The 20,355-nt window shown below is 37.0% G+C and overlaps 1 protein-coding gene across 2 annotated transcripts; it reads left to right on the forward strand.

Moving 5' to 3' along the window:
- The first annotated feature begins 473 nt into the window (after nt 1-473).
- slc40a1 (solute carrier family 40 (iron-regulated transporter), member 1) lies at nt 474-20,040 on the forward strand. Of its 2 annotated transcripts, NM_001097277.1 has the most exons (8): nt 753-794; nt 878-945; nt 6,251-6,410; nt 6,966-7,081; nt 9,439-9,565; nt 10,055-10,297; nt 14,413-15,069; nt 17,711-18,044. In NM_001097277.1, the coding sequence occupies exons 1-8, from the start codon at nt 755-757 to the stop codon at nt 18,028-18,030; spliced, it is 1,731 nt and encodes a 576-aa protein (NP_001090746.1). In that variant the 5' UTR covers nt 753-754; the 3' UTR covers nt 18,031-18,044. The 2 variants fall into 2 exon arrangements, with proteins under 2 accessions (XP_031748291.1, NP_001090746.1); XM_031892431.1 differs by lacking the exon at nt 6,251-6,410 and having other exon boundaries at nt 474-794; nt 17,711-20,040.
- The last annotated feature ends 315 nt before the right edge of the window (nt 20,041-20,355 follow it).

A 20,355-nucleotide genomic window follows, 5' to 3' on the forward strand; every position in this document is an offset into this window, starting at 1 on the left:
GTTGAGTTATTTGCCTGTATTAGAAAGTAGAAAGCAAGGCAATAAAGCAAACCACAAATATAAAATACTGGTACATTTCTATCTGAGACATGTTTAGCAGAACTGAGGCAGAGGAATGGTTGCCTGACAATGACCTTTTACCTACTTGCCCCTCCTGAGAAATTTCCAGTGGAAACACGTATTTCTGCTCCAAAATAGATCATGCAAAACAAGTCATTTCAACAAATCCTTGGTTATTATCTCCAATATATTTGTAAAATATAAAAACCGCGAAAACACAACTTAATTTTTCAAAAAAACATTTAATATTCAGATATAAGCAATGTGCTATTTAGGCTCTCATCTGACCACTCACAATAACACTGCAAACCCAGCTCTGCAGCGTAAGCACAGAGGGGCGGAGATATGGAGATTGCTTTTTGTGACTGACTGCTGTGGTTGTCTTGTACAGCCCTCAGAGGCTGGATATATATACACACACAGAAGAGACTGTTCAGCAAAACAACACAGTTCAGGAAGGCGAAGAACAGAGCACAGCGTTAAAAAGAAAGAGGGGCACCCAGATTCCCTGGATCCCTCTTTCCTACAGCTTCTGCATAAGGTTTTCACTTTCCAACTTCAGCTACAGTGATAGCTAAGTTTGGAAAGAAAAAAAAAGGAGATAACGATTTCCTGTTTGTTTTTATTTTTTTTATAATTTTTTTTGCAATATTTTTAGATTATTTTACAATACAAAATTAGTTTTAAAGAAATCATGGCTAAAACTGGTGATCAGGAAAATGCAGGATGTTGTGGTGAGTAGAGAAAGTGCCTATACTATACAAAACAAGTGACATTTTTGTGTGTCTGCTATTTACCTGATATGGGTTTTTTGCAGGTTCCATTGCAACCTACTTGACATCTGCAAAATTTCTCATGTACCTTGGACACGCTCTGTCCACCTGGGTGAGTACTTGGTTTTATAGCCCACTGGTTCATCTGTGCAATGCAGGCTGCTTGTATATTTCAAGCTCAAACACACCAAGATAGTTAATTCAGTGCTCTGTCATGACTTGGCAGTGACCATGTCCAAAATGCTGAACCAACATGTTTTTTAGCATCTTTTAATCTGCTCTTTTATTCCTGCTCTGTTAGACAACAGCCAAGTACAAATGACATCTCTAACAATAATCATTTATAGCCTGTAACATTTCTAGAAATGTAAGGAAATACTAGAAATACGAACTCTACTGTACTTGAAAGAGATATTCTTCATCCAACAAAGCCATAGGGCTTGTAAATTGTAACTAACATCCCCTCCCCCGCCTCCTGTGACTGCTGAGGCTAGAATGAAAGCTTTGCATAGTCATTTATAGTCAGCGTAACTGCAGTGAAACATTTTTCCATGTGCACCTATCAATTCATATTTTCTAGGATATCTCTGTTTAATTGGTGTTTCAGACTTTTTACATTTTATACCTGAGTTTGAATAATCAGCATTTTGATTATTGTTTTCAGGAACACAATATGTTCCAGTTTTGCTGTAAAACCTATTTTTTTTTGCATTTTTTTTTATTCCCTCTAATTGACTGCCATGTGGACAGGTTACCTACTTGCCATTTCTCAGCTCCCTTTTTTTTATTGATCATTTTAATATATACACAAACTGGAGCATACAGGAATGATTTCAAAAGGATATTATAAAAAGAAAAAGAAAAAAAAAGCCATCTGAAAAACTAAAATATATTTAAAAACACTCCAAATCAAACTTGAACATCAGCTTACAATAAAGAAAATACATTTTCACTGGTCAAGACATAACATTTAGGTTCTCTATCCCCAAGGCTAATTTCACACAAAACATTTTCTCTGATGACATTATTCCACTAGTGAACAAACTGCTAATGTGGACCCCCTACTGCACAATGTGACACTGCAGTGTCAAGAATACAATCCACTTTACACTGCTCACGGACCAGTGCTAGAGGTAGGCACAGTAGGCATGTGCCTAGGGTACAGCAGCTGGGGGGGGGGCACAGTTCCAATTGGCATACGTTGAAGAAAGAGTGTGACTATGTCAGCAGTGACAGAGGCAATGGCGATGGAGGAAGAGGTGGTGGGGGTGTGTTGGTGAGAGCTTGGGTGGGGGGGGAGTGATGTCAGCAGGTAGTGATGGAGGACATGGTGTATTGCAAGTGTGGATGGGTGTGCTGGTTACTGGGCCAGGTAATATTGCTTTGAGGAGTAATACTACTTGTCCCTTGGCTTGAATCTAAATTAGAGGGCCACTTAAACAGATATATGCCAGTGCAGAAACTGCTCTCGATGACATTAATCTTATGGCTAATATAGCTCTTTGCCCATCTTTGCTACATGATGAAAAACATAATCAGTTAAAATGCTTTGTTTATTATCTATTCTTTATATAGACCTGATGCATCAATGCAGCATTTTTAAGAGATTATAGATCATCTAAATCAGAGCCTGTCCCAGAAGATTTTTTAATATCTGGCACAGGTTCTCATATTAATGTATGGGGGATGCTGTGTTCTAAGTACATGTAGTGGTGAGAGGCGGTCCTCCACTCAGAGACGCTTGCATAGACTAATACAAAAATCACTGACAGATGTTGAGGGGCTCTTTGACTTTTATGCAGGAAGGCAGCAGTGGTCAGAATGCTATATCCACCATTAGCTTAAGCAGTAGTCAAAACACTGAATCTGTCATTATCTTAAATAGCCAGAAGGGCTAGATTAAATTAGCCAGTTTATTTGATAGAACATGTTAAATTTCATTGGAAATAAAATTGCATACTCTGTTTTCATACAAGTGGGTCCTGTGCATTGCAGCAAACATCTTTTAAGGCTATATTATTTCTAAAAAAGTACATTTGAAGTGATTTTTTTATTTTGTCAATTGGAATTTTACCTCACTTTTAGTCAGATTACATTATGACCTATTCTAAATATTATTCTACCTATTTCAAGCCTAGAACTGTAAAAGCTTTGAGGGTTACATTTTATTGTTCCTCTTATTTTGTATTGCATATCATACCATTCATGTAACCATTTACTACTCATTTTCCATTCTCACTTTTAATTATTATTTTTTCAAGGTGAACAAACAATAAAAGCTCAGTTTCTTAAATGTTTTTCCAATGAGGCCCGTCACTATATTGTCTTTCATTATATTATTCTTATGCAATGTTGCTAGATCTTATCAAAGCTATGGAAAATAATAACGTTATTAATAAATGTTGTTTTCTCTGCATTCTCTGTAACCCTTGGGAACTCACATTGATGAAAGAAGAAATGCAAACCTCATTTTTTACATTTTGTGACACTTTTTAGTTTTAAACAACGGAAAAACTGGCAACTCTATTTTCCTCACCCTAATTTATATAGTGCCAATATATCACCTGTTTTACTTGTAAGCCCACCCAAAGACACCAGGGTGTAGCCTATCTAAACAAGGTCATAACAAAAAAAAACCACTACTTTAAGGTGACTTAAAGCTTAAAAATCAATATTGCATGAAATGTTGTGTTTTTATATGCTGGACTTACTGTAACAGCAGAGAGGTTAAGCAGCTCTATAACAGAAACATGTGGCTTGTGGTCACCCTGGGCTAATAAAAAAGCCCAAACATTAACAAGTAGTATTTCAAGACTACTTTGTTAAGCTTAAAGCTGGCCACACACATGGCGATTTTCCAAAGATTGTTCCAACCCTCCACAGACGTTCAGGGCTGAATTATCAGATATGGAGGTAGAAACAATTGGATTTCTACCTCCTTCTGCCGATTCAGCCCTGAACATAGATCAAACTTTTCTAACCTGCCCGGTGAGTTGTCCGATAGCAGCCTCCTGTGATATCGGTCGCATCGCCGACTTGCCATACACGCACCGAATATTGTACAAAATGAGGTTTCGTACAATATTATCGGTGCGTGTATGGCCACCTTTAGTTCTCATAGAAAAATACTAGGCAGCTTCAAAAATTACAGATATTCAATGAACTTTTTCTGTCCTTCATATTTTATATCAGGAAAGCTATCCAAGGAAGTAACACCAAAAAACAGGAAGCAAATATTCCATTACTTTCCATTTTTACTGGGCTCTTTTTAGTTCACCCAAAATGTTAGCAGAATTGCTAGTTTAAACAAGTATTATTTTTTTCAGAAAAGACATGATGAAATACAAACAAAAAAGAGCTGAGCTGTACTCACACATTATCATGTGCTGATAAGACATTCTGGTGCCATTGTGATAAGACAAACAGCACAAGCAGGTCAAGTGTTTCATTTGCAATAAAATGATTAGATGTTTATGAAGCTGTAAAGTGCAATACTTTGGCTAGCACCAAGAAAGTAGACATCAGCTATCTTCCTGCTTTAAATGGGTGACTTTATAATTAAAGGGGTGGTTCACCTTTAAGTTAACTTTTAACATGTTAAAATGGCCAATTCTATGCAACTTTTCAACTAGTCTTCATTTTTAATCTTTTATAGTTTTTTCATTATTTGCCTTCCTCTTCTGCCTCTTTCCAGCTTTCAAATGGGGGTTACTTTTTATTACTTATCCACTATTCAGTACCTCTACTATTCATTTATCAGTGAGTCTCTCAAACCACTCCCTTGTTACTAAGGTAATTTGAAGCCTAGCAACCAGATAACTGCTGAAATACCAAACTGGAGACCTGCAAAAGATAAAGTGATATCATTAAAAAACTACCAAAAATAAAAATGAAGACCAGTTGCAAACTGTGTCAGAATAACACTCTCTACATAATACTAAAAGTTGACTCAAAGGTGAACAACCCATTTAAGTAGAAAAAAAACCAAGTTAGAGAGGGCCCTGCCCAAAAGAATGGGTGGGGTGAGAATGGTACTTGGTGGATTTTACATTTGTGGATTTTTTACATTTAGCTGTATCAAGCAAAGCCAATCAGCAACAGGAAGGGCCAGCAATTGTCCATAGAAACTATTGCAAAGGGTGCCCTAAAGACTAAAGAAGACCAAATGTTTCATGTAATGTAAATGGTGCCAGTACTACAATAATGAAGCTTTATGGCTAGATCAGTTGATATAGCCTTTGCTTTACTGTGTCTGTGTTTGTGTAGCACTAGATTCCTTTTAAGGGAAACATCTTTCCAGTATGAATTTGTTAACATTTTTTTGTGATTTAAAAATTATATGTAAATGTAATTGCTACTGAAAGCAACATTTTCTAAACTCCTGGTTGTTACCTCTTAAACAATGTTGCAAAGATCAGTCTCCTCCAGCAAGGCAGGTCTGTCAAGTCTTCTGCCTTGTGTTACATTGTTTCAACAGTCAGAGCCACCAGGGCAGAGAATGGAAAAGGACAGACAAACACTGCTTTTAATTGCAATTATATATATAAATAACTTAAAACACATTATACATTTATAATAAATGCATATTACAAAGTTGCTTAGAATTTATTTTTCTATTATTAGGCAAAATATGACATTTTGGGTTGACTTGTCCTTTAAATTCTGTCAGTTGCATAAGCAGATTTTGGATGTGGTTACAATCCCAGAGCAATCTTTCTGTTTCCACTGATACAAATAAATATTATAAGTCAAGTGATGCAGTCTCCACATGCATAGTTTTTCAACAAAATCACTAGCTATATGTGACCCGTGTTGAATACCGTAATAACTAAAGTTATTTAATATGACATTTTAAACATTTAACATTTTAACAATTTAACAAATGTAACATTCCCTTTCAGGTTGCATATACACATGCCTATAGGTCCTTAACAGGAGTGTGAGCTCTACTACTGTTATTTGATATTATTTCAGTGAATTTTTTGGTCTTTTAGCAATTTTCCTGCATTGGTAATAAAGTATGTATATTTTTATATATATTTCGTTCATAACATACCATTATAAACAATATAATTTAAATGCTAAAACAGGTTTTTAGAACTTTCCTAAAAACAGTTACATTAAGACAAAGCAGGAAACCAGAAAAAGCAGACCCTGTTGTTACTTTTGGGGGATCCAGCATGTATAAAAGGCCCAATGGATCACTAGCTAATAGGCAGTATTCACTAAAGTGAATTTACTGTGGGGCCCAATCATTTTTTGTTAGGCGACTGCCCTTACAGTTGCTAATAACAGCATTTTCTTATACAGGTATGGGATACCTTACATAATCAGCGTAGCAAATATAGAAATCTGGTGAACTCCTGACATTCAGCAGATCGGTATTAGCTTGATAGCAATTCTTTACATTTTTGCAGGGGGATCGTATGTGGCATTTTGCGGTTTCACTTTTTCTCGTTGAACTCTATGGGAACAGCCTTCTTCTGACTGCAGTCTATGGGTTAGTGGTGGCAGGCTCTGTCCTTCTTCTTGGAGCTGTAATTGGTGACTGGGTAGACAAAAACCCAAGGCTAAAAGGTAATTTCTCTGTTTTTAGATAAAATATTAATGTTTATATTTAATTTAACAGATACCAAGATTCAGATCTTTTTAGTGATTCCTCTTTGCTTACCTATATATTTTTAGGCTAATGCCCCACAGTGAGATTAGCTGACCACAATAAATCTCTGCTACCACGGGCGACTAATCTTCCCAAAAAGCAAGAAAGGAAATTGACAGTGGAAAGGCCTACGCATGACTTTGATTTCTGAATTCATGTGAAGAAGACATATGCTTCTTCACATATTCAGGCCCTCTCCCATTATTTTTCAAAACTGAATTATAGCTTTTTTTAAAATACAGAAATATTTCAACAGTAGCCTCTAGGGGTGTTGAATAAAATAGAATGGTGTCCCACACTATGGCTTTCTGTTGAGATTTTTTGGATGAGATAAGCACTTTATGAAGAGCTACAGAGTTCTCTCTATACAAAAAGTTTTACTTATGTCTAAAGGAAATTATATGGTTGGTAATCACTGTTTATAAGAAGGATATTTATTTCTACTAAAAAAATTTTTTGTTTTTTTCTAACAGTGGCTCAGACTTCACTTATTGTCCAGAATGCCTCAGTTATTGTATGTGGAATTATTTTGATGGTGGTTTTCCTTTACAAGATGCAACTTATGTCAATGTACCATGGATGGATTTTGGTGAGTATTTATAAAAGAAGAGTGTTGTGAAAGTGTTGTAAAGTCATTATAAATGACTGGATTCAGGAAAGAGCCTTCTCAGGCTTGGACATTACAGTAGGAAACTGTTAGTGGTGCAGTATGGCCTTGCTAGTTCACAAGTATGTAAGAAAAGGACAGCATAAATCCGATACATACTAATAATACTTAATAGGCAAATGTCCCTTATGCATGTTAAAGGACAATGAAAGGTTAATATATATTAAAAGTAAGTCTAAAGGCATTCTTTTTAAGTACTTACTGCATATCTAAATTCCCAGATCCCTGCTTGTTTCTCTGAGATATGGTGCTGGCAGCCTACAGCAGTGTGAAGACTACAGTGACATCACTGAAATCTCTCTGTCCTTCCTGTAGGCTGCCAGCAGCAGCCTTCCTATTCTCTGAGCGTGTGTGTAACTTGATCCTGTCTGCTGTTCTGAGCTACACATGCCCACCAGCCAATCAGAAGCGGATCTGGCAGAGGGGAGGGGGAGAGGGAATGAAACACATGTGCAGTATGAAGCAAGGAGGGAAAGGAAGGGAAATTACCTTTTTAGAGATGGCAGCCTGTTCTAGAAAAGCTGTTTTTACTAAACAATAGGAGGACTATTGGGCAGCATGCTTTTTAAATTTTGACTTGCATTCTCCTTTAAGAAAAGTTACACTAGGCACATGCTCACATTGTTTTTACACTGATCATTTGTGCATGCATGGATCCCAGTCAGGCCTGGTCACTGGTGAGTGACCTGCAGGTAGGAACCTGAGCACTGATTAAACCGAGAAACACCCATTAATAGCTAGATAAATACTGCCAGCTATTATTTGATGAAAACAGATTTTAAGAAGATTAAAATGAAGAAAAATGACAAAGTGCAGCCAAGAACAATAGTCCAAATAAGGGCCTATGGTAGAGGCTAATTTCAGGCTAAGGCAAAGTCCGGTAATGGGCCAAAGGTCTGGGCAGGCTGAAGACAAGCAAAGTCTGAAAGATGGGCTAAGGTAGGTAGGCAGAGCTTAGAAACCGCCAGATGTCAAACCAGGGAATCCACAGCACTGGGAATTAGGAACAGGATGGGGACTGGACGACAGGGTTGAAGAACTGGGCAAGGAACAAGGCTGGGACACAGGAACCAGAAATCGCAGGTTAATTGGTTAGATCAAGCTCAGGAGCTTTGATGATCAAGCAACTAAGTTGCAAGGAGCAGTCTTATAAAGGCCCTTAAAGGAGAAGGAAAGGCTAAGTCACTTGGGGGTGCCAAAATGTTAGGCACCCCCAAGTGACTTACATGACCTACCTTGTACCCCGGGCTGGTGCCCCTGTTAGGAGAAAACAGCACCAGCCCGGGGCACCTGTAGACACCGCTTCCTCCTTCCTTTGCGCGCTGCTGCCGAAATCCGTGGGCCGGCGCATGCGCAGTAGAGTGAAAAGCCGACTTTAATGTTTAAGTTCGGCTTTTCACTCTACTGCGCATGCGCGCGCAAGCGAGGAGGAAGCAGGTAGCGCCGGCAGCTGCCCCGGGCTGGTGCTGTTCTCTCCGTACGGGGGCACCAGCCCGGGGTACAAGGTAGGCGTTCTAAGTCACTTGGGGGTGCCTAACATTTTGGCACCCCCAAGTGACTTAACCTTTCCTTCTCCTTTAATTGCCTGATCTCTGACACATTGTTTACAAGGTAGGCGGTGAAAAGAGAGTAGCAGGGAGATATAACGGATGTACATCTGTATTTTGGACAAATACTAACTCTAAAAGCGGTGGCTCATGAAAATAATGTAAGCATAGTTCAGCACAGAGTCCAAGGTTTGATTCCAGGCAGTTCCTGACAGATCCCCCATATCAACTGATTCTTAGCAGTTAAGCACCGCAGTACACAAAAAATGTAAAATTGTGCAAAGTAATGGTCTGGTGTAATGAACGCATGGTTTCATCAGACAGTTCAGAACTATACCAGTACTTTTGTACTTTGCTTTACCATTGTTGCAAACAAAACATCAACAGATCTGAAAAATGTGCCTTAGTTTATAAGTTTATAGTTTTTTTATTTGTTGAGCTATTCAGTGCAAACAGAGAAATTCTAATTGCTTTAAGTTTTCATGTTGTAAACAGTTATGGAAATAGGTGCAGATGTATTTTAAGTTAAAACAGTTTTAACAGAACCTTTAATAATATTACATATTTTAGGTAGTATTAGTTAGAAAGGCACAATTTTTACTGCTTAATCTTATTATGTATTTGCAGTGGTACACTATATCTGGTTTTTGTTATGAACCCTTTAAATAAAACTGGCTCTTTTTTTAGTCTAAGGTCTTTTATTTAATGCCATATTAATCTGTGGTCTTGCAGACTGTCTGTTACATATTAGTCATAACCATTGCAAACATTGCTAATCTGGCCAGCACAGCCACTGGTATCACCATTCAAAGAGACTGGATTGTTGTGGTCGCCGGAGATGACAGGAGCAGATTGGCAGGTAAAAATGTGTGTTCTACTTTGAGTGCATAACCTAATAAAGTGCTAGTCTGTGCATACTTTACTTGGGTAACCTGACACTTTTCAGGTGAACCAACCTGACACTTTTCAAGTCAGCCATGAACTGGGCTCTTTTGAAAAGCTGCTTGTGTCAGAGAACTCTTATTGAGATTAGTAGTAAAAATATGAAGTTTTAGAATGCTGCAGCTTTCCTTAACTACAAGTAGTAATTTATATATTATAGACATACAGCATATGTGACTTGAAATAGAGAAAAAAGATGCACTGCTTAATGTACTGTATCAATTTATATCATATCTACAATATACACATAGTGAAAATCAAATGTAATTAACACAGTTGTAGCATTTTTTTTTTAAACTAAATAGTCACTAAAAGTTCTGATTCTTTAATAGTTCTTGATTCTTGGAAAAATATTCATATTTATATATATATATAAATATTTATATATATATTTTTTTTCTGACAGACATGAATGCCACAGTAAGACGAATCGACCAACTGACAAACATATTGGCTCCATTGGCTGTAGGACAAATAATGACCTTTGGTTCACCAGTCATAGGCTGTGGATTTATAGCTGGATGGAACATGTTATCAATGTGTGTAGAATACTTCCTTTTGTGGAAAGTGTACCAGAAAACACCAGCGCTGGCTATTAAATCAGGAAAGAAAGACGAAGATCAAGAATTAAAGCAACTTAATATCCAAGGTAGTAGAAATGCATGTTCTTCAAAACCAAACAAAATATATTAATTATTTTGATTAGGAATTAACCTGGTTTTATACCCGTGATAGATTTGTGGTGAAATTAACAATTTAAACAGCAGCAAAATTTTTGATACCCTTTTTCATACTCTATTAAACAATATGCAAAACTTAGAATCAGATACCCTCCCATTGTGGAAAAATAGAATCCCCTCAAGCATACCATACCAGGTGTTCTTAATATGTAAACTGAGTGCTGCATGTGATCTAATGGGCAGATATATCAAAAATCAAGTTGGTATTGAAAAAAGCGAATGCAGTTATCTATGTGAGTATTTTCTGAGGTAAGTATACGACAAGTAAAAACCATTTAGTAAATGGCAAGTAAAAGCAGGTGAGTTTCTATAGAAATCAATGAAAATTGTCTCAAGCAACTTTATTTATACTTTTTTTAGCTTATTAATCCCCAAAAAATAACCAATATGAATTTATTACAAATATTAGGGGCCCATTTACTTACTCACGAACGGGCCGAATGCGTCCGATTGCGTTTTTTTCGTAATGATCGGTATTTTGCGATTTTGTCGGAAAATTATCGCGACTTTTGCGGAAAAACGCGAGTTTTTCGTAGCCATTCCGAAAGTTGCGATTTTTTCGTAGCGTTAAAACTTGCGCAAAAAGTTGCGATTTTTTCGTAGTGTTAAAACTTGCGCAAAACGTTGCGCCTTTTAAGTTTTAACGATACGAAAAAAGCGCAACTTTTCACGCAAGTTTTAACGCTACGAAAAAATCACAACTTTCGGAATGGCTACGAAAAACTTGCGTTTTTTCGCGCAAATCGTATTGGAAACGAAAAAGTCGCGATAATTTCCGAAAAGTCGTAAAGGCGCCGAAAAAATCGCAAAAAATATGCAAAAAGTCGCAAAATGTTCGTTTTCCAATCGGAATTCTTCCAATTCGGTCGGAATTCGTGTCTTAGTAAATCAGCCCCTTAGTGTTTTAAAGTTATTTGCAAATATAATTGCTATTGAAAGCAGCATTTGCTTAACTGTTTGCTCCTGGTTATGATTTTTTAAACAATGATACAAAATATTTTTTCATAATTTGCCATTTATTATGTTCCAAAATGGCGACAAATCCAAAAGTAAGAATAAACCATCTAAAATCTGCAGAGGTCATGTAGAAGTCATAGAAGAAATGGTAGTGGCCTATTTTGAAACTGACACACTGAGAACTTTCTATATGCATTTATCATTACGTCCAAGATTTGTCCTTACTTTGTTCCTATTGGACCACTTCATTTGTTACTCGTGCACTCTAACCAGTTGCATAAATTGAAAAGTCATTGGTTAATTTTTCCTTGCAATAGCATAGGCAAACAGGCTCAGCATATCACAAATCTAGTGTTAGATTTGCAGCAGGAGACACAGCTAGTAGGGTAGAGTCTGCTGCCAATACTATGTATGACATTATATAAGGAAGTAGAAAAGCAACTGTAGTGTTTATAGGGGTCACTGACCCCCCCCCCCCAGCACAGGGCTTGTGCAGAAGTGAAGGATCAGCAGAGGGGTGATTCTGAGGTGAAAATCTATTCAGAAGCACATTTTTTGTTAACTATGTATATGTTAAAGATTGCTCTATTAACGTTAACTGATAGATTTTAGTTATTAAGTTTAGTTATTAAGTTATTATTAAGTTATTAGGAAAGGTTAGCCAAGTTGGGATTGTTTACAGTGTGCCAGAGATGGTTAATGTATAATTATCCCAGGGGATCATACAATAAATACTCTGATACTTTATTCCTCAGTATGTCCTTCATTCACTGAGATTAGATGTGATTTTTTTTTTTAGTAATATGGTTTTTTATTGATTCTCAGATATAAAGAAAATAAGGTAACAAATAAAAAGTCAAATAAAATAAGCAATGTAAAAGATCTGTGTCTTACATTTTGCATCTGGTCATTTATACTAGATGTGATTTTTTTTTTTACAGTGATAGCTATGACGTATGAATTCTCTCCCTTTTGCAGTTGTAGTGGCAGGTAGTTTTAAGAAAGGGTTGGATGCCTTTTAGAAAATGGGAAAATGCAAGATTCTGAAACTAGTTATTAGAAAATTCTTCCAGAGATCTGGTGTAAAAAAACTAGTCTGCTATTAGCCTTATAAATAACTTGTGTTTTGCAGAAAGAATGAGATCTGTCAATCTGTCTTAAAGGACATGTAAACCCCACACACAAAAATGTAATCAGTGAACAGCCTCTTTGAAATCTTTCAATACCCGCCACTCTGGTTGTCCAGAGGTTAAAAGTAAGGCTGCAGCATCTAAAATCACTTAGATTTCCTTCTCCTCCTGTAACTCACTCGCCCCCCCTCAGGAAATTGCTTTGATTTCTGGCTTGTCATTCTCAGTTGTTTTAAGCTCAGATTACTAAACACGCCCCCCCCAGTCTAGCAGCCAGTAAAGAGATGGCATTGCTGGTTCCCATAGAAACTCAGCTCTAGCTGTCTGCTTCAATTTTTTTTTCCTAACCGCCTCTCCTGAGCTCAGCTCAAACAAAGCAGAATTTTTATCAGAGACAATTCTGCCTGTGTGAGTCTGTATTCTTGATAAAATGTATGCTGAATAAGGGTCTGTGTGTGTGTATGCTGTTTGCAGATTTAAATGTATCTGAATATGTATCAGGGGAAAAATGACCACTGGTTAAAATGGTACTATTTGCTTTAGGAAAATGTGATGGTGCTGGCAAACAGAGGGGACATATGCAGTACAAATAAGGCTATTTGGGTGGGGGAGACATGCCCAGCTGATATACATTGTAGGCAAATGTAGGCTTTACATGTCCTTTAATTATAGTGGCTGAATACACCCAAAACAAGCTCAATGAGTGGGGCTGAATATTCTTTTTGTCTAATCTGTGTTATATTTTGCACTAAATAAAAAATATTAAATCTGTTTCACTTTAGTACTGTTATTTTCTATTCTGCTATGCAGAGGAGAAGGTGACAACCTCTTTCCTGAAGGCCCAGCAATAGAAGGTTATTTTTTATTCTAGTCATAAAGCCCCCTACAGAGTGCTCTCCATCCTTCCATAATTTTGTCACTGCACTAAGCTCTGGCATGACAGAGTAGTTGCAGCACATTGTTTGCAGAGCCTCTGTGTGTTTAAAAGTGAGCCACTTAAGAAACAAGGACAAAACATGTTCAGTCTTGCCCTTTTTTATACTTTAGCCCTAGCCTCTTTTTCTTCTGTGCATGCATGGACTTGTTTGTGAATTATGATTACTCAAGAGTTGGTAAAGCAAAAGTATATAGGATAATCTAACAAAAAAATACATGTTTTTAATCGAAAGTCCCCCTAAAATATAGATATTAAATTATTAGTTACATTTTCACACACTGGTTTACATATATCTATATATCAAAAAAAGGGTCCTTGTCTAAGACCTTAGTTATATTGGTATAATACACAGGTCTCCTGAATATTCTGTATATTATATCTTTATTAATGGTGTGGAGTGATGGCGTTATAATTGGTACTTAGTTATGTAATTTCTGTTACATGACCCAGTGAAACTTCTGTATTATAATATTTATGTGCCCCCTGTTGTAAATAATAAGGATATTGAAAGTCACCAAGAAGTTTCATTACCATAAAATGGCACAAGGCCAAAGTCTTTGGAACTCCAAGGTGACTAATATCCTCATACTTTTTCACCCCAGAGTTCCATGTCCTTTTAAAAGGACTTGGCCTTGTGCCTTTATATAGTGAAGAAACTCCTTAGTGACTTACAATATCCTCATAGTTTACAACAAGTGGTACATTATTCAATATATATACCAGCTGCAAAACCCATTTAATAGTCAACTCTCCCCAGCCAAGATTTCAAATCCCACAATTTTTTGCATATTCTGATTTCAGTATGCACAAATGGTATTTATTCATACTTTTTGAAGGCACTGATTACAGGAATATGTATTAGCGGTTTCTGTGTTGCGTGGGGCTGTTTAACAAATTTTGGTTTGGAAGCCAGAGTTCCTCTTTAATGATTAGCATATTGTAAATATTGTAAAGTTTGTACATTTTGAACAGTGCTAAACTTAATGTATGGTTTATTTAGTTATAGATACAAACACAAATAACAATGAGAAGCCCACTGAAGATGTGTTGCTAATGGGAGAGAAAGTTGTAGCTGTTGTGGATAATCAGAAGGAACCAAGCTGTACTGAAAGAATGACAGAGCCATTCCGCACCTTCCGTGATGGATGGGTTGCATACTACAATCAGTCTGTGTTTTGGGCTGGAATGGGCCTTGCTTTTCTATACATGACTGTCCTTGGCTTTGACTGCATTACAACTGGGTATGCCTACACACAAGGTCTAAGTGGATCAGTTCTCAGTATTCTAATGGGAGCTTCTGCTGTTTCTGGCATCATTGGAACAGTGGCCTTCACCTGGCTTAGAAAGAAATGTGGTCTTATTCGTACAGGCTTTATTTCAGGAGTTGCCCAACTAAGTAGCCTTATTCTCTGTGCAATCTCAGTGTTCATGCCTGGAAGTGCCTTGGATCTGTCGGTTTCTCCATTTGCCGACATCAGCACCCGCTTCTTGGAGGGTGAGCCATTGCCCACTGTTTCTCCAGTTCCTGAAGTGTACCTTACCACTGATATACAGAATCTGATAAATAACGCCACCTCCCAGTTTAGTGATTCAGAAGCTAGTGTACCACTGATCTCTGTCAGTCTTTTGTTTGCCGGGGTCATCGCAGCTAGAGTTGGTAAGTCATATTTTCTAATTATCTTTTGTATTTGGAATAGATATAAAAAGGAGATTGTGTTTTGTACAAAAATCTGACATCCTGAATTACAAAAAAACAGAATTCTATCTTTATCAATTATGATTTTTTTTTACATTAGTTAAATTATGGACCCTTATGTGACTGATATCTGATTAGTCCTTCACAGTGTGGTGAATAACTATCATTATACACACAATATATTCCGCTGAATGAAAAAACTTTTTTTTTTAACCAGTTGTTAGTCTTCAACATCTTTAACAACTTGGGAGAAAAGGGAGTCAGAAAGGTTATCTAGCTGGCTTAAATTATATACCTGAATAGAAAAGTAAGCCTTAAATGAGCATGTACAACCTGCAGGTTCCGGGGGTGAGTAATTGGACAGAGGAAGGAGTTTCAGACTTTAAAGGTCTTGAATGGGGTTGTAAAGTAAAGAGTAAGGAAAAGAGAAGGAGGTTGTGTGCAGAACACACATGGCTTGGTGTTGGTTTATGGTGATGTGACACTGTTGAGTTTTAGTGCAAGAATTATCAATATATATTATGTATAAATTGCTGGTGATTTTCAAGATATATGTAAACAAAACTGCAATTGAAAGCAATTCCCTTTTGAGTTTGCTAGACTACTAAACAGTGCATCAGAAATGAGTTCTTCTCAAAACAAGACTCCAGTTTCCAAAATGCCTTGTATTCTTCTATTATTCTCCTTCTCAGGTCTGGTGGAACATGCAAGTACTGTGGGAATTTGAATAATGACTGGAGGAGAGATGACTACCGATTTAAGACCCTGGACAAAAGTGCTAGAGCACTAAGGGGTGTCCATTTAAAATGCGCTTGTATCTAGGATGTGACTGTGCTCTGCATATCACAAGGGACCCCACCCTTGTGATATGCAGAGCACAGTCACACCCTTAATACAAGTGCATTTTAAATGGACACCCCTTAGTGCTCTAGCACTTTTGTCCAGGGTCTTAAATCGGTAGTCATCTCTCCTCCAGTCATTATTCAAGAGTGCAGCCCAACAACAGTGGGCCTAAAGCTGGCCATACACGCACCGATACTATCGTACGAAACCTCGTTTCGTACGATATTCGGTTCGTGTATGGCATGTCGGCGTGTCGACCGATATCGCAGGAAACTGCTGATATCGGACGACTCGCCGATCGGCCAAGTTAGAAAATTTTGATCGGGCGCCATAGAAGGCGCCTGACCAAAATCTGCCGTCAGGGCTGAATCGGCAGAAGGAGGTAGAAATCCTATTGTTTCTACCTCCTTATCTGCTGTTTCAGCCCTGACTGTGTGTGGCGGATCTGACGATGTTTCGTGCGACCATCGGTCGCACCAAACATCGTCAGATCGCCACGTGTATTGCCAGCTTAAGGCAGCCCTGTCATGCTCAGGGATATAGCACTGCACTGTATAACACTATATATACAGTATATATGAGACAAACCCAGGTCAGATGGTAGAGAGCTGCAATGATTCTCCTATATTCAAGGCAGAGCGTGAAGTACAAAAATCAGACAGACTGCATTGTTTTCTTTACTTAGTAAATGTTTCAACGCTACAAATATTTTTGAGAGAAAATAAAGTATCTTTTAAGAGTAAAGATTTTTGTGTTGTAAAAGAATATTAAACTGTATACTGCTTTACTTGCATGTATATTCCCACCAAGTCCGCTGGAGACCACAACAATAGTGTCAGTGCATGAATTCATCTAGGAATTGGCACACTGATCACTAGGGATCCTTCATCAGACACCTTGCTCCTGATGAAAATCCCTAGTCGTCAGAAATTGTTGTGCTGAAACTATTATTGCACTGACACTATTATTGAGATCAGTTGATTTGCATGTACGTATAACTTTATTTATAAAGCACTACAAAACTAGACAAGATAATTAAATAAGTCTCTAGTGCTCCAGAAGGTAGAATCTTACAGAGATTGAGAGATTGTTCCTTACAGTGGAACAGGTTCCCTCTTTAGCTTGCCATACACGCCCCAATATTATCGTCAGCAGATTATGGATGCAGAGAAAGTTAGTAACACAAGAAAAGACGAGACATTGCAGGAGTTTAGAGGCTAGGGATAAGAGAGAGACAGGGCCATAGCTAGACATGCTGGGTCTAGTGTAGCCTTTTTAAGAATGGGCTTTACACAAGCCTTTTTGAATAAAGAGGAGAAGGTACCAGAACCTAGAGATGAATTGAATATGACTAAAAGCTGAAGTAAGGGCAGAGGCACACTGTTTTAGTAAGGATAAGGGCATAGGATCAAGCAAGCAGGTTGTAGGCAGAGAGAACACGAGAAGTTGGAAAAATTCAGACTCTGCAACAAGATCAAAAGAGCTGAATAGAGGAATAGGAGATTTAGGAAGGTTGCTAAGAATATATTAGAAAGAAGGGAGGTGTTGGTCCCTACTTCTGAAAGCTGGTCTCTATCCTGGAATTTATAAGCAGTAAGAAACAAGGAATTTGTTGATTGCCTGGTTGCACATAATTCTTTTTATAACAAATCTTTTTGTTTAACAAATGTCGACTGAACATGAAGAACACATAAAACATGACATCTGCTGTGAATATCCAATAAAAACAATGTTTTAATATATATTTTTCATTTTTTAGGCCTTTGGTCCTTTGATCTGACAGTTACACAGCTCATTCAAGAAAATGTAATTGAATCGGAACGAGGCATTATAAATGGTGTTCAGAACTCTATGAATTATTTGCTGGACCTTCTGCACTTCATCATGGTAATCCTAGGCCCAAATCCAGAGGCCTTTGGATTGCTAGTCCTAATTTCTGTGTCCTTTGTTGCTATGGGTCATATTATGTACTTTAGATATGCTTATCAAAATCTAGGACGGCGGGTGTTTGATTGCTGCTCCCCTGAGCCAAAAACTGTGACAGATGAGAATCAACATGCAGGGTCCTCTGTTGTATAAAATTTCTAACTGCAGTAAACATATAGTTTTCTGTGTTAATAAGTGTTATTCTGGCATTGTTACAGTGTACAATAATTATTAGAATGAAAGCAATTTAAAAAATCTATATATCTAAACAAAACACTGCCTATAAGCCTGGAGGTACACAAATTTGAGTAAAGATTTGGTTTAATATTAAAGGTTTGTACCTCATTAATATTTAGCCACTTCTTAGTGAAAGTCTAAGTCTGGTATTATTCCTTGCATTCAGCTTTCAGGGATCAGTATAATATTATGGATGAAAAGAGTAGTACTAAAATGTCAGACTTAACTTGCAAAGTTGACTGAGACTTTGCAAGTTAAAATTTGTAAACAAACATCATAAATGTAAACAACCAATGTATTTTACACTGCTATGCTATTTGTGGCTTCTTTGTTTTAATTTTGTCATGCATACAGCATATGTAGTAGTTACATTGTTTTGAAACCATTAAAGCTGCAACGTCCGCAGTTTTCCATGTTCCATCTAAGCCAGTTGGTTTAATTAAAAAACAAAACTGTGTTGTTATCGCATTGTGTTTTCAATTCTTCAAATTGTTTGCACTGAAGAACAGTTTACACCATAGTTTCAGTAAATTTTGGACTGTACTGCCAATGCATTGTCATCCGAACTGATACTCATCTTCACCTCAGTGGAATCTTGCTTAGTGGGATATATGCTTATAAATTTCAAATAGCAATCCAGGACACATATTGTAAATCCAGTTACACTTCATTGGTCAGTAACTTCATATTGACAAAAATACTGTTATGCTGATATCTGTTTGTAAAATGGATGTAAACGTAACCATACAATGAATTTGCAGCCATAGGCTGACATTGGCTGATTCAGACAAAGTATGCAGGTCATTGGCTTAAGTGCGAGGCTAATACTGTAGCTTGCCTGACTAATAACTGGTTGGAGATCAGGTAGACATCAATCAGAACCACGTTGGGTGGTTGTTGCTATTCTTTCCTGATGGTCTCTGCAAAGGCTCTGTATTTATCTGATTGTTGGCTTAGGGGCTAAAACGGCCTAATTTAGATACCAAGGTGGCAACCTCACCAATGAGCAAACCTTTGTGTGTAGAGCCAACTTAGCTGTGAAAGCTGGTTATTTTTAAAGAAACAAAGATGTTCTAAATGTATTATTTTTCTTTTTTTTTGGCCAAACAGCAAAGCTTAAAAATAGGTTAAAAACCCTTCAGATCAGATCATTCACCCTGGATTCTGTGCATACCTAATTGTAATTACATCAACTCAATTGTGGACTGTGTACTCTGTAAAATCCTTGCAGTCCTCAGTCCTTGCAGTGTCTGCGCTCTTTTTATCTTGCGGGGTGCACAGCAAAAAATAATTATTTAGCAGTAACTATTTCATGGCCCGCATACCCTGTAATATTATCTTTAAATCCTAGGAGTGCTGTCCTTGTTCCAGAGCATTTTTTTGGTACTAGCACCCAGGTTTTGTTGCTACAAATGGTGTGCACCCTTTGGACTGTTCGCAATAAACTTGTGATAATTTTACAGGGTGTGCCAGTCGTGAAATATTTATTGATATATATATATATATATACACAGCAGCACTGCACTTTGCTAGATTCGTTTTGTGCCATTTAAATATTTACATTATCTAATATTAGTAAGAGAAGCAGATTAATATACTAAGAAGTCTATATGTAAGCTACAATCATTGTCTTTTATAACTGCATTTTAGAACAATGCAAAATGGTTTTTATGTTATATGACATACATTTGCATCCAGGAGCATGCAAAGACAATTACAAACTCCATGCAATACATTACTATGCACTTTCTCTGGCTAATCACATTAATGACTGTATACACACTTTTTTTACTGACAACTTTTCTAATGTGTTATTAGACAGTCCTCTAACTTTCTATAAAGATTTAATGTCATTCATTTTGTTATACCAAATATTCATATTCCTTCTCTTTGTAATATTTAATAAACATTAAATGCTGGCAATTATTTCTTTGTGTCTAATATGATTTTATACTAACACAAAACCATACAGATAAATTAGATTAGATTTAGATTAGATATGTGAAAAGAATGATTTATTATTTTTTTAGGCATGTATCACTAGTAAAGTGCTGTATGTGCTCAACACATATTGTGTTTATTTTGCTGTCCTCACCTTAAAGGGGTAGTTCACCTTTATTAAAGTTTGGAAATATATTAATAGATACATTCATTTATTTATTTAAAACAATATACTTTAATTAAAGAAAATGGATCGTTGTCGTAGCTACCTGCAAAGTTTGCTGCCAGCCCCTTCATTAA

This window comes from Xenopus tropicalis, chromosome 9 (assembly GCF_000004195.4).
Source record: "Xenopus tropicalis strain Nigerian chromosome 9, UCB_Xtro_10.0, whole genome shotgun sequence".
NCBI lineage: Eukaryota > Metazoa > Chordata > Amphibia > Anura > Pipidae > Xenopus > Xenopus tropicalis.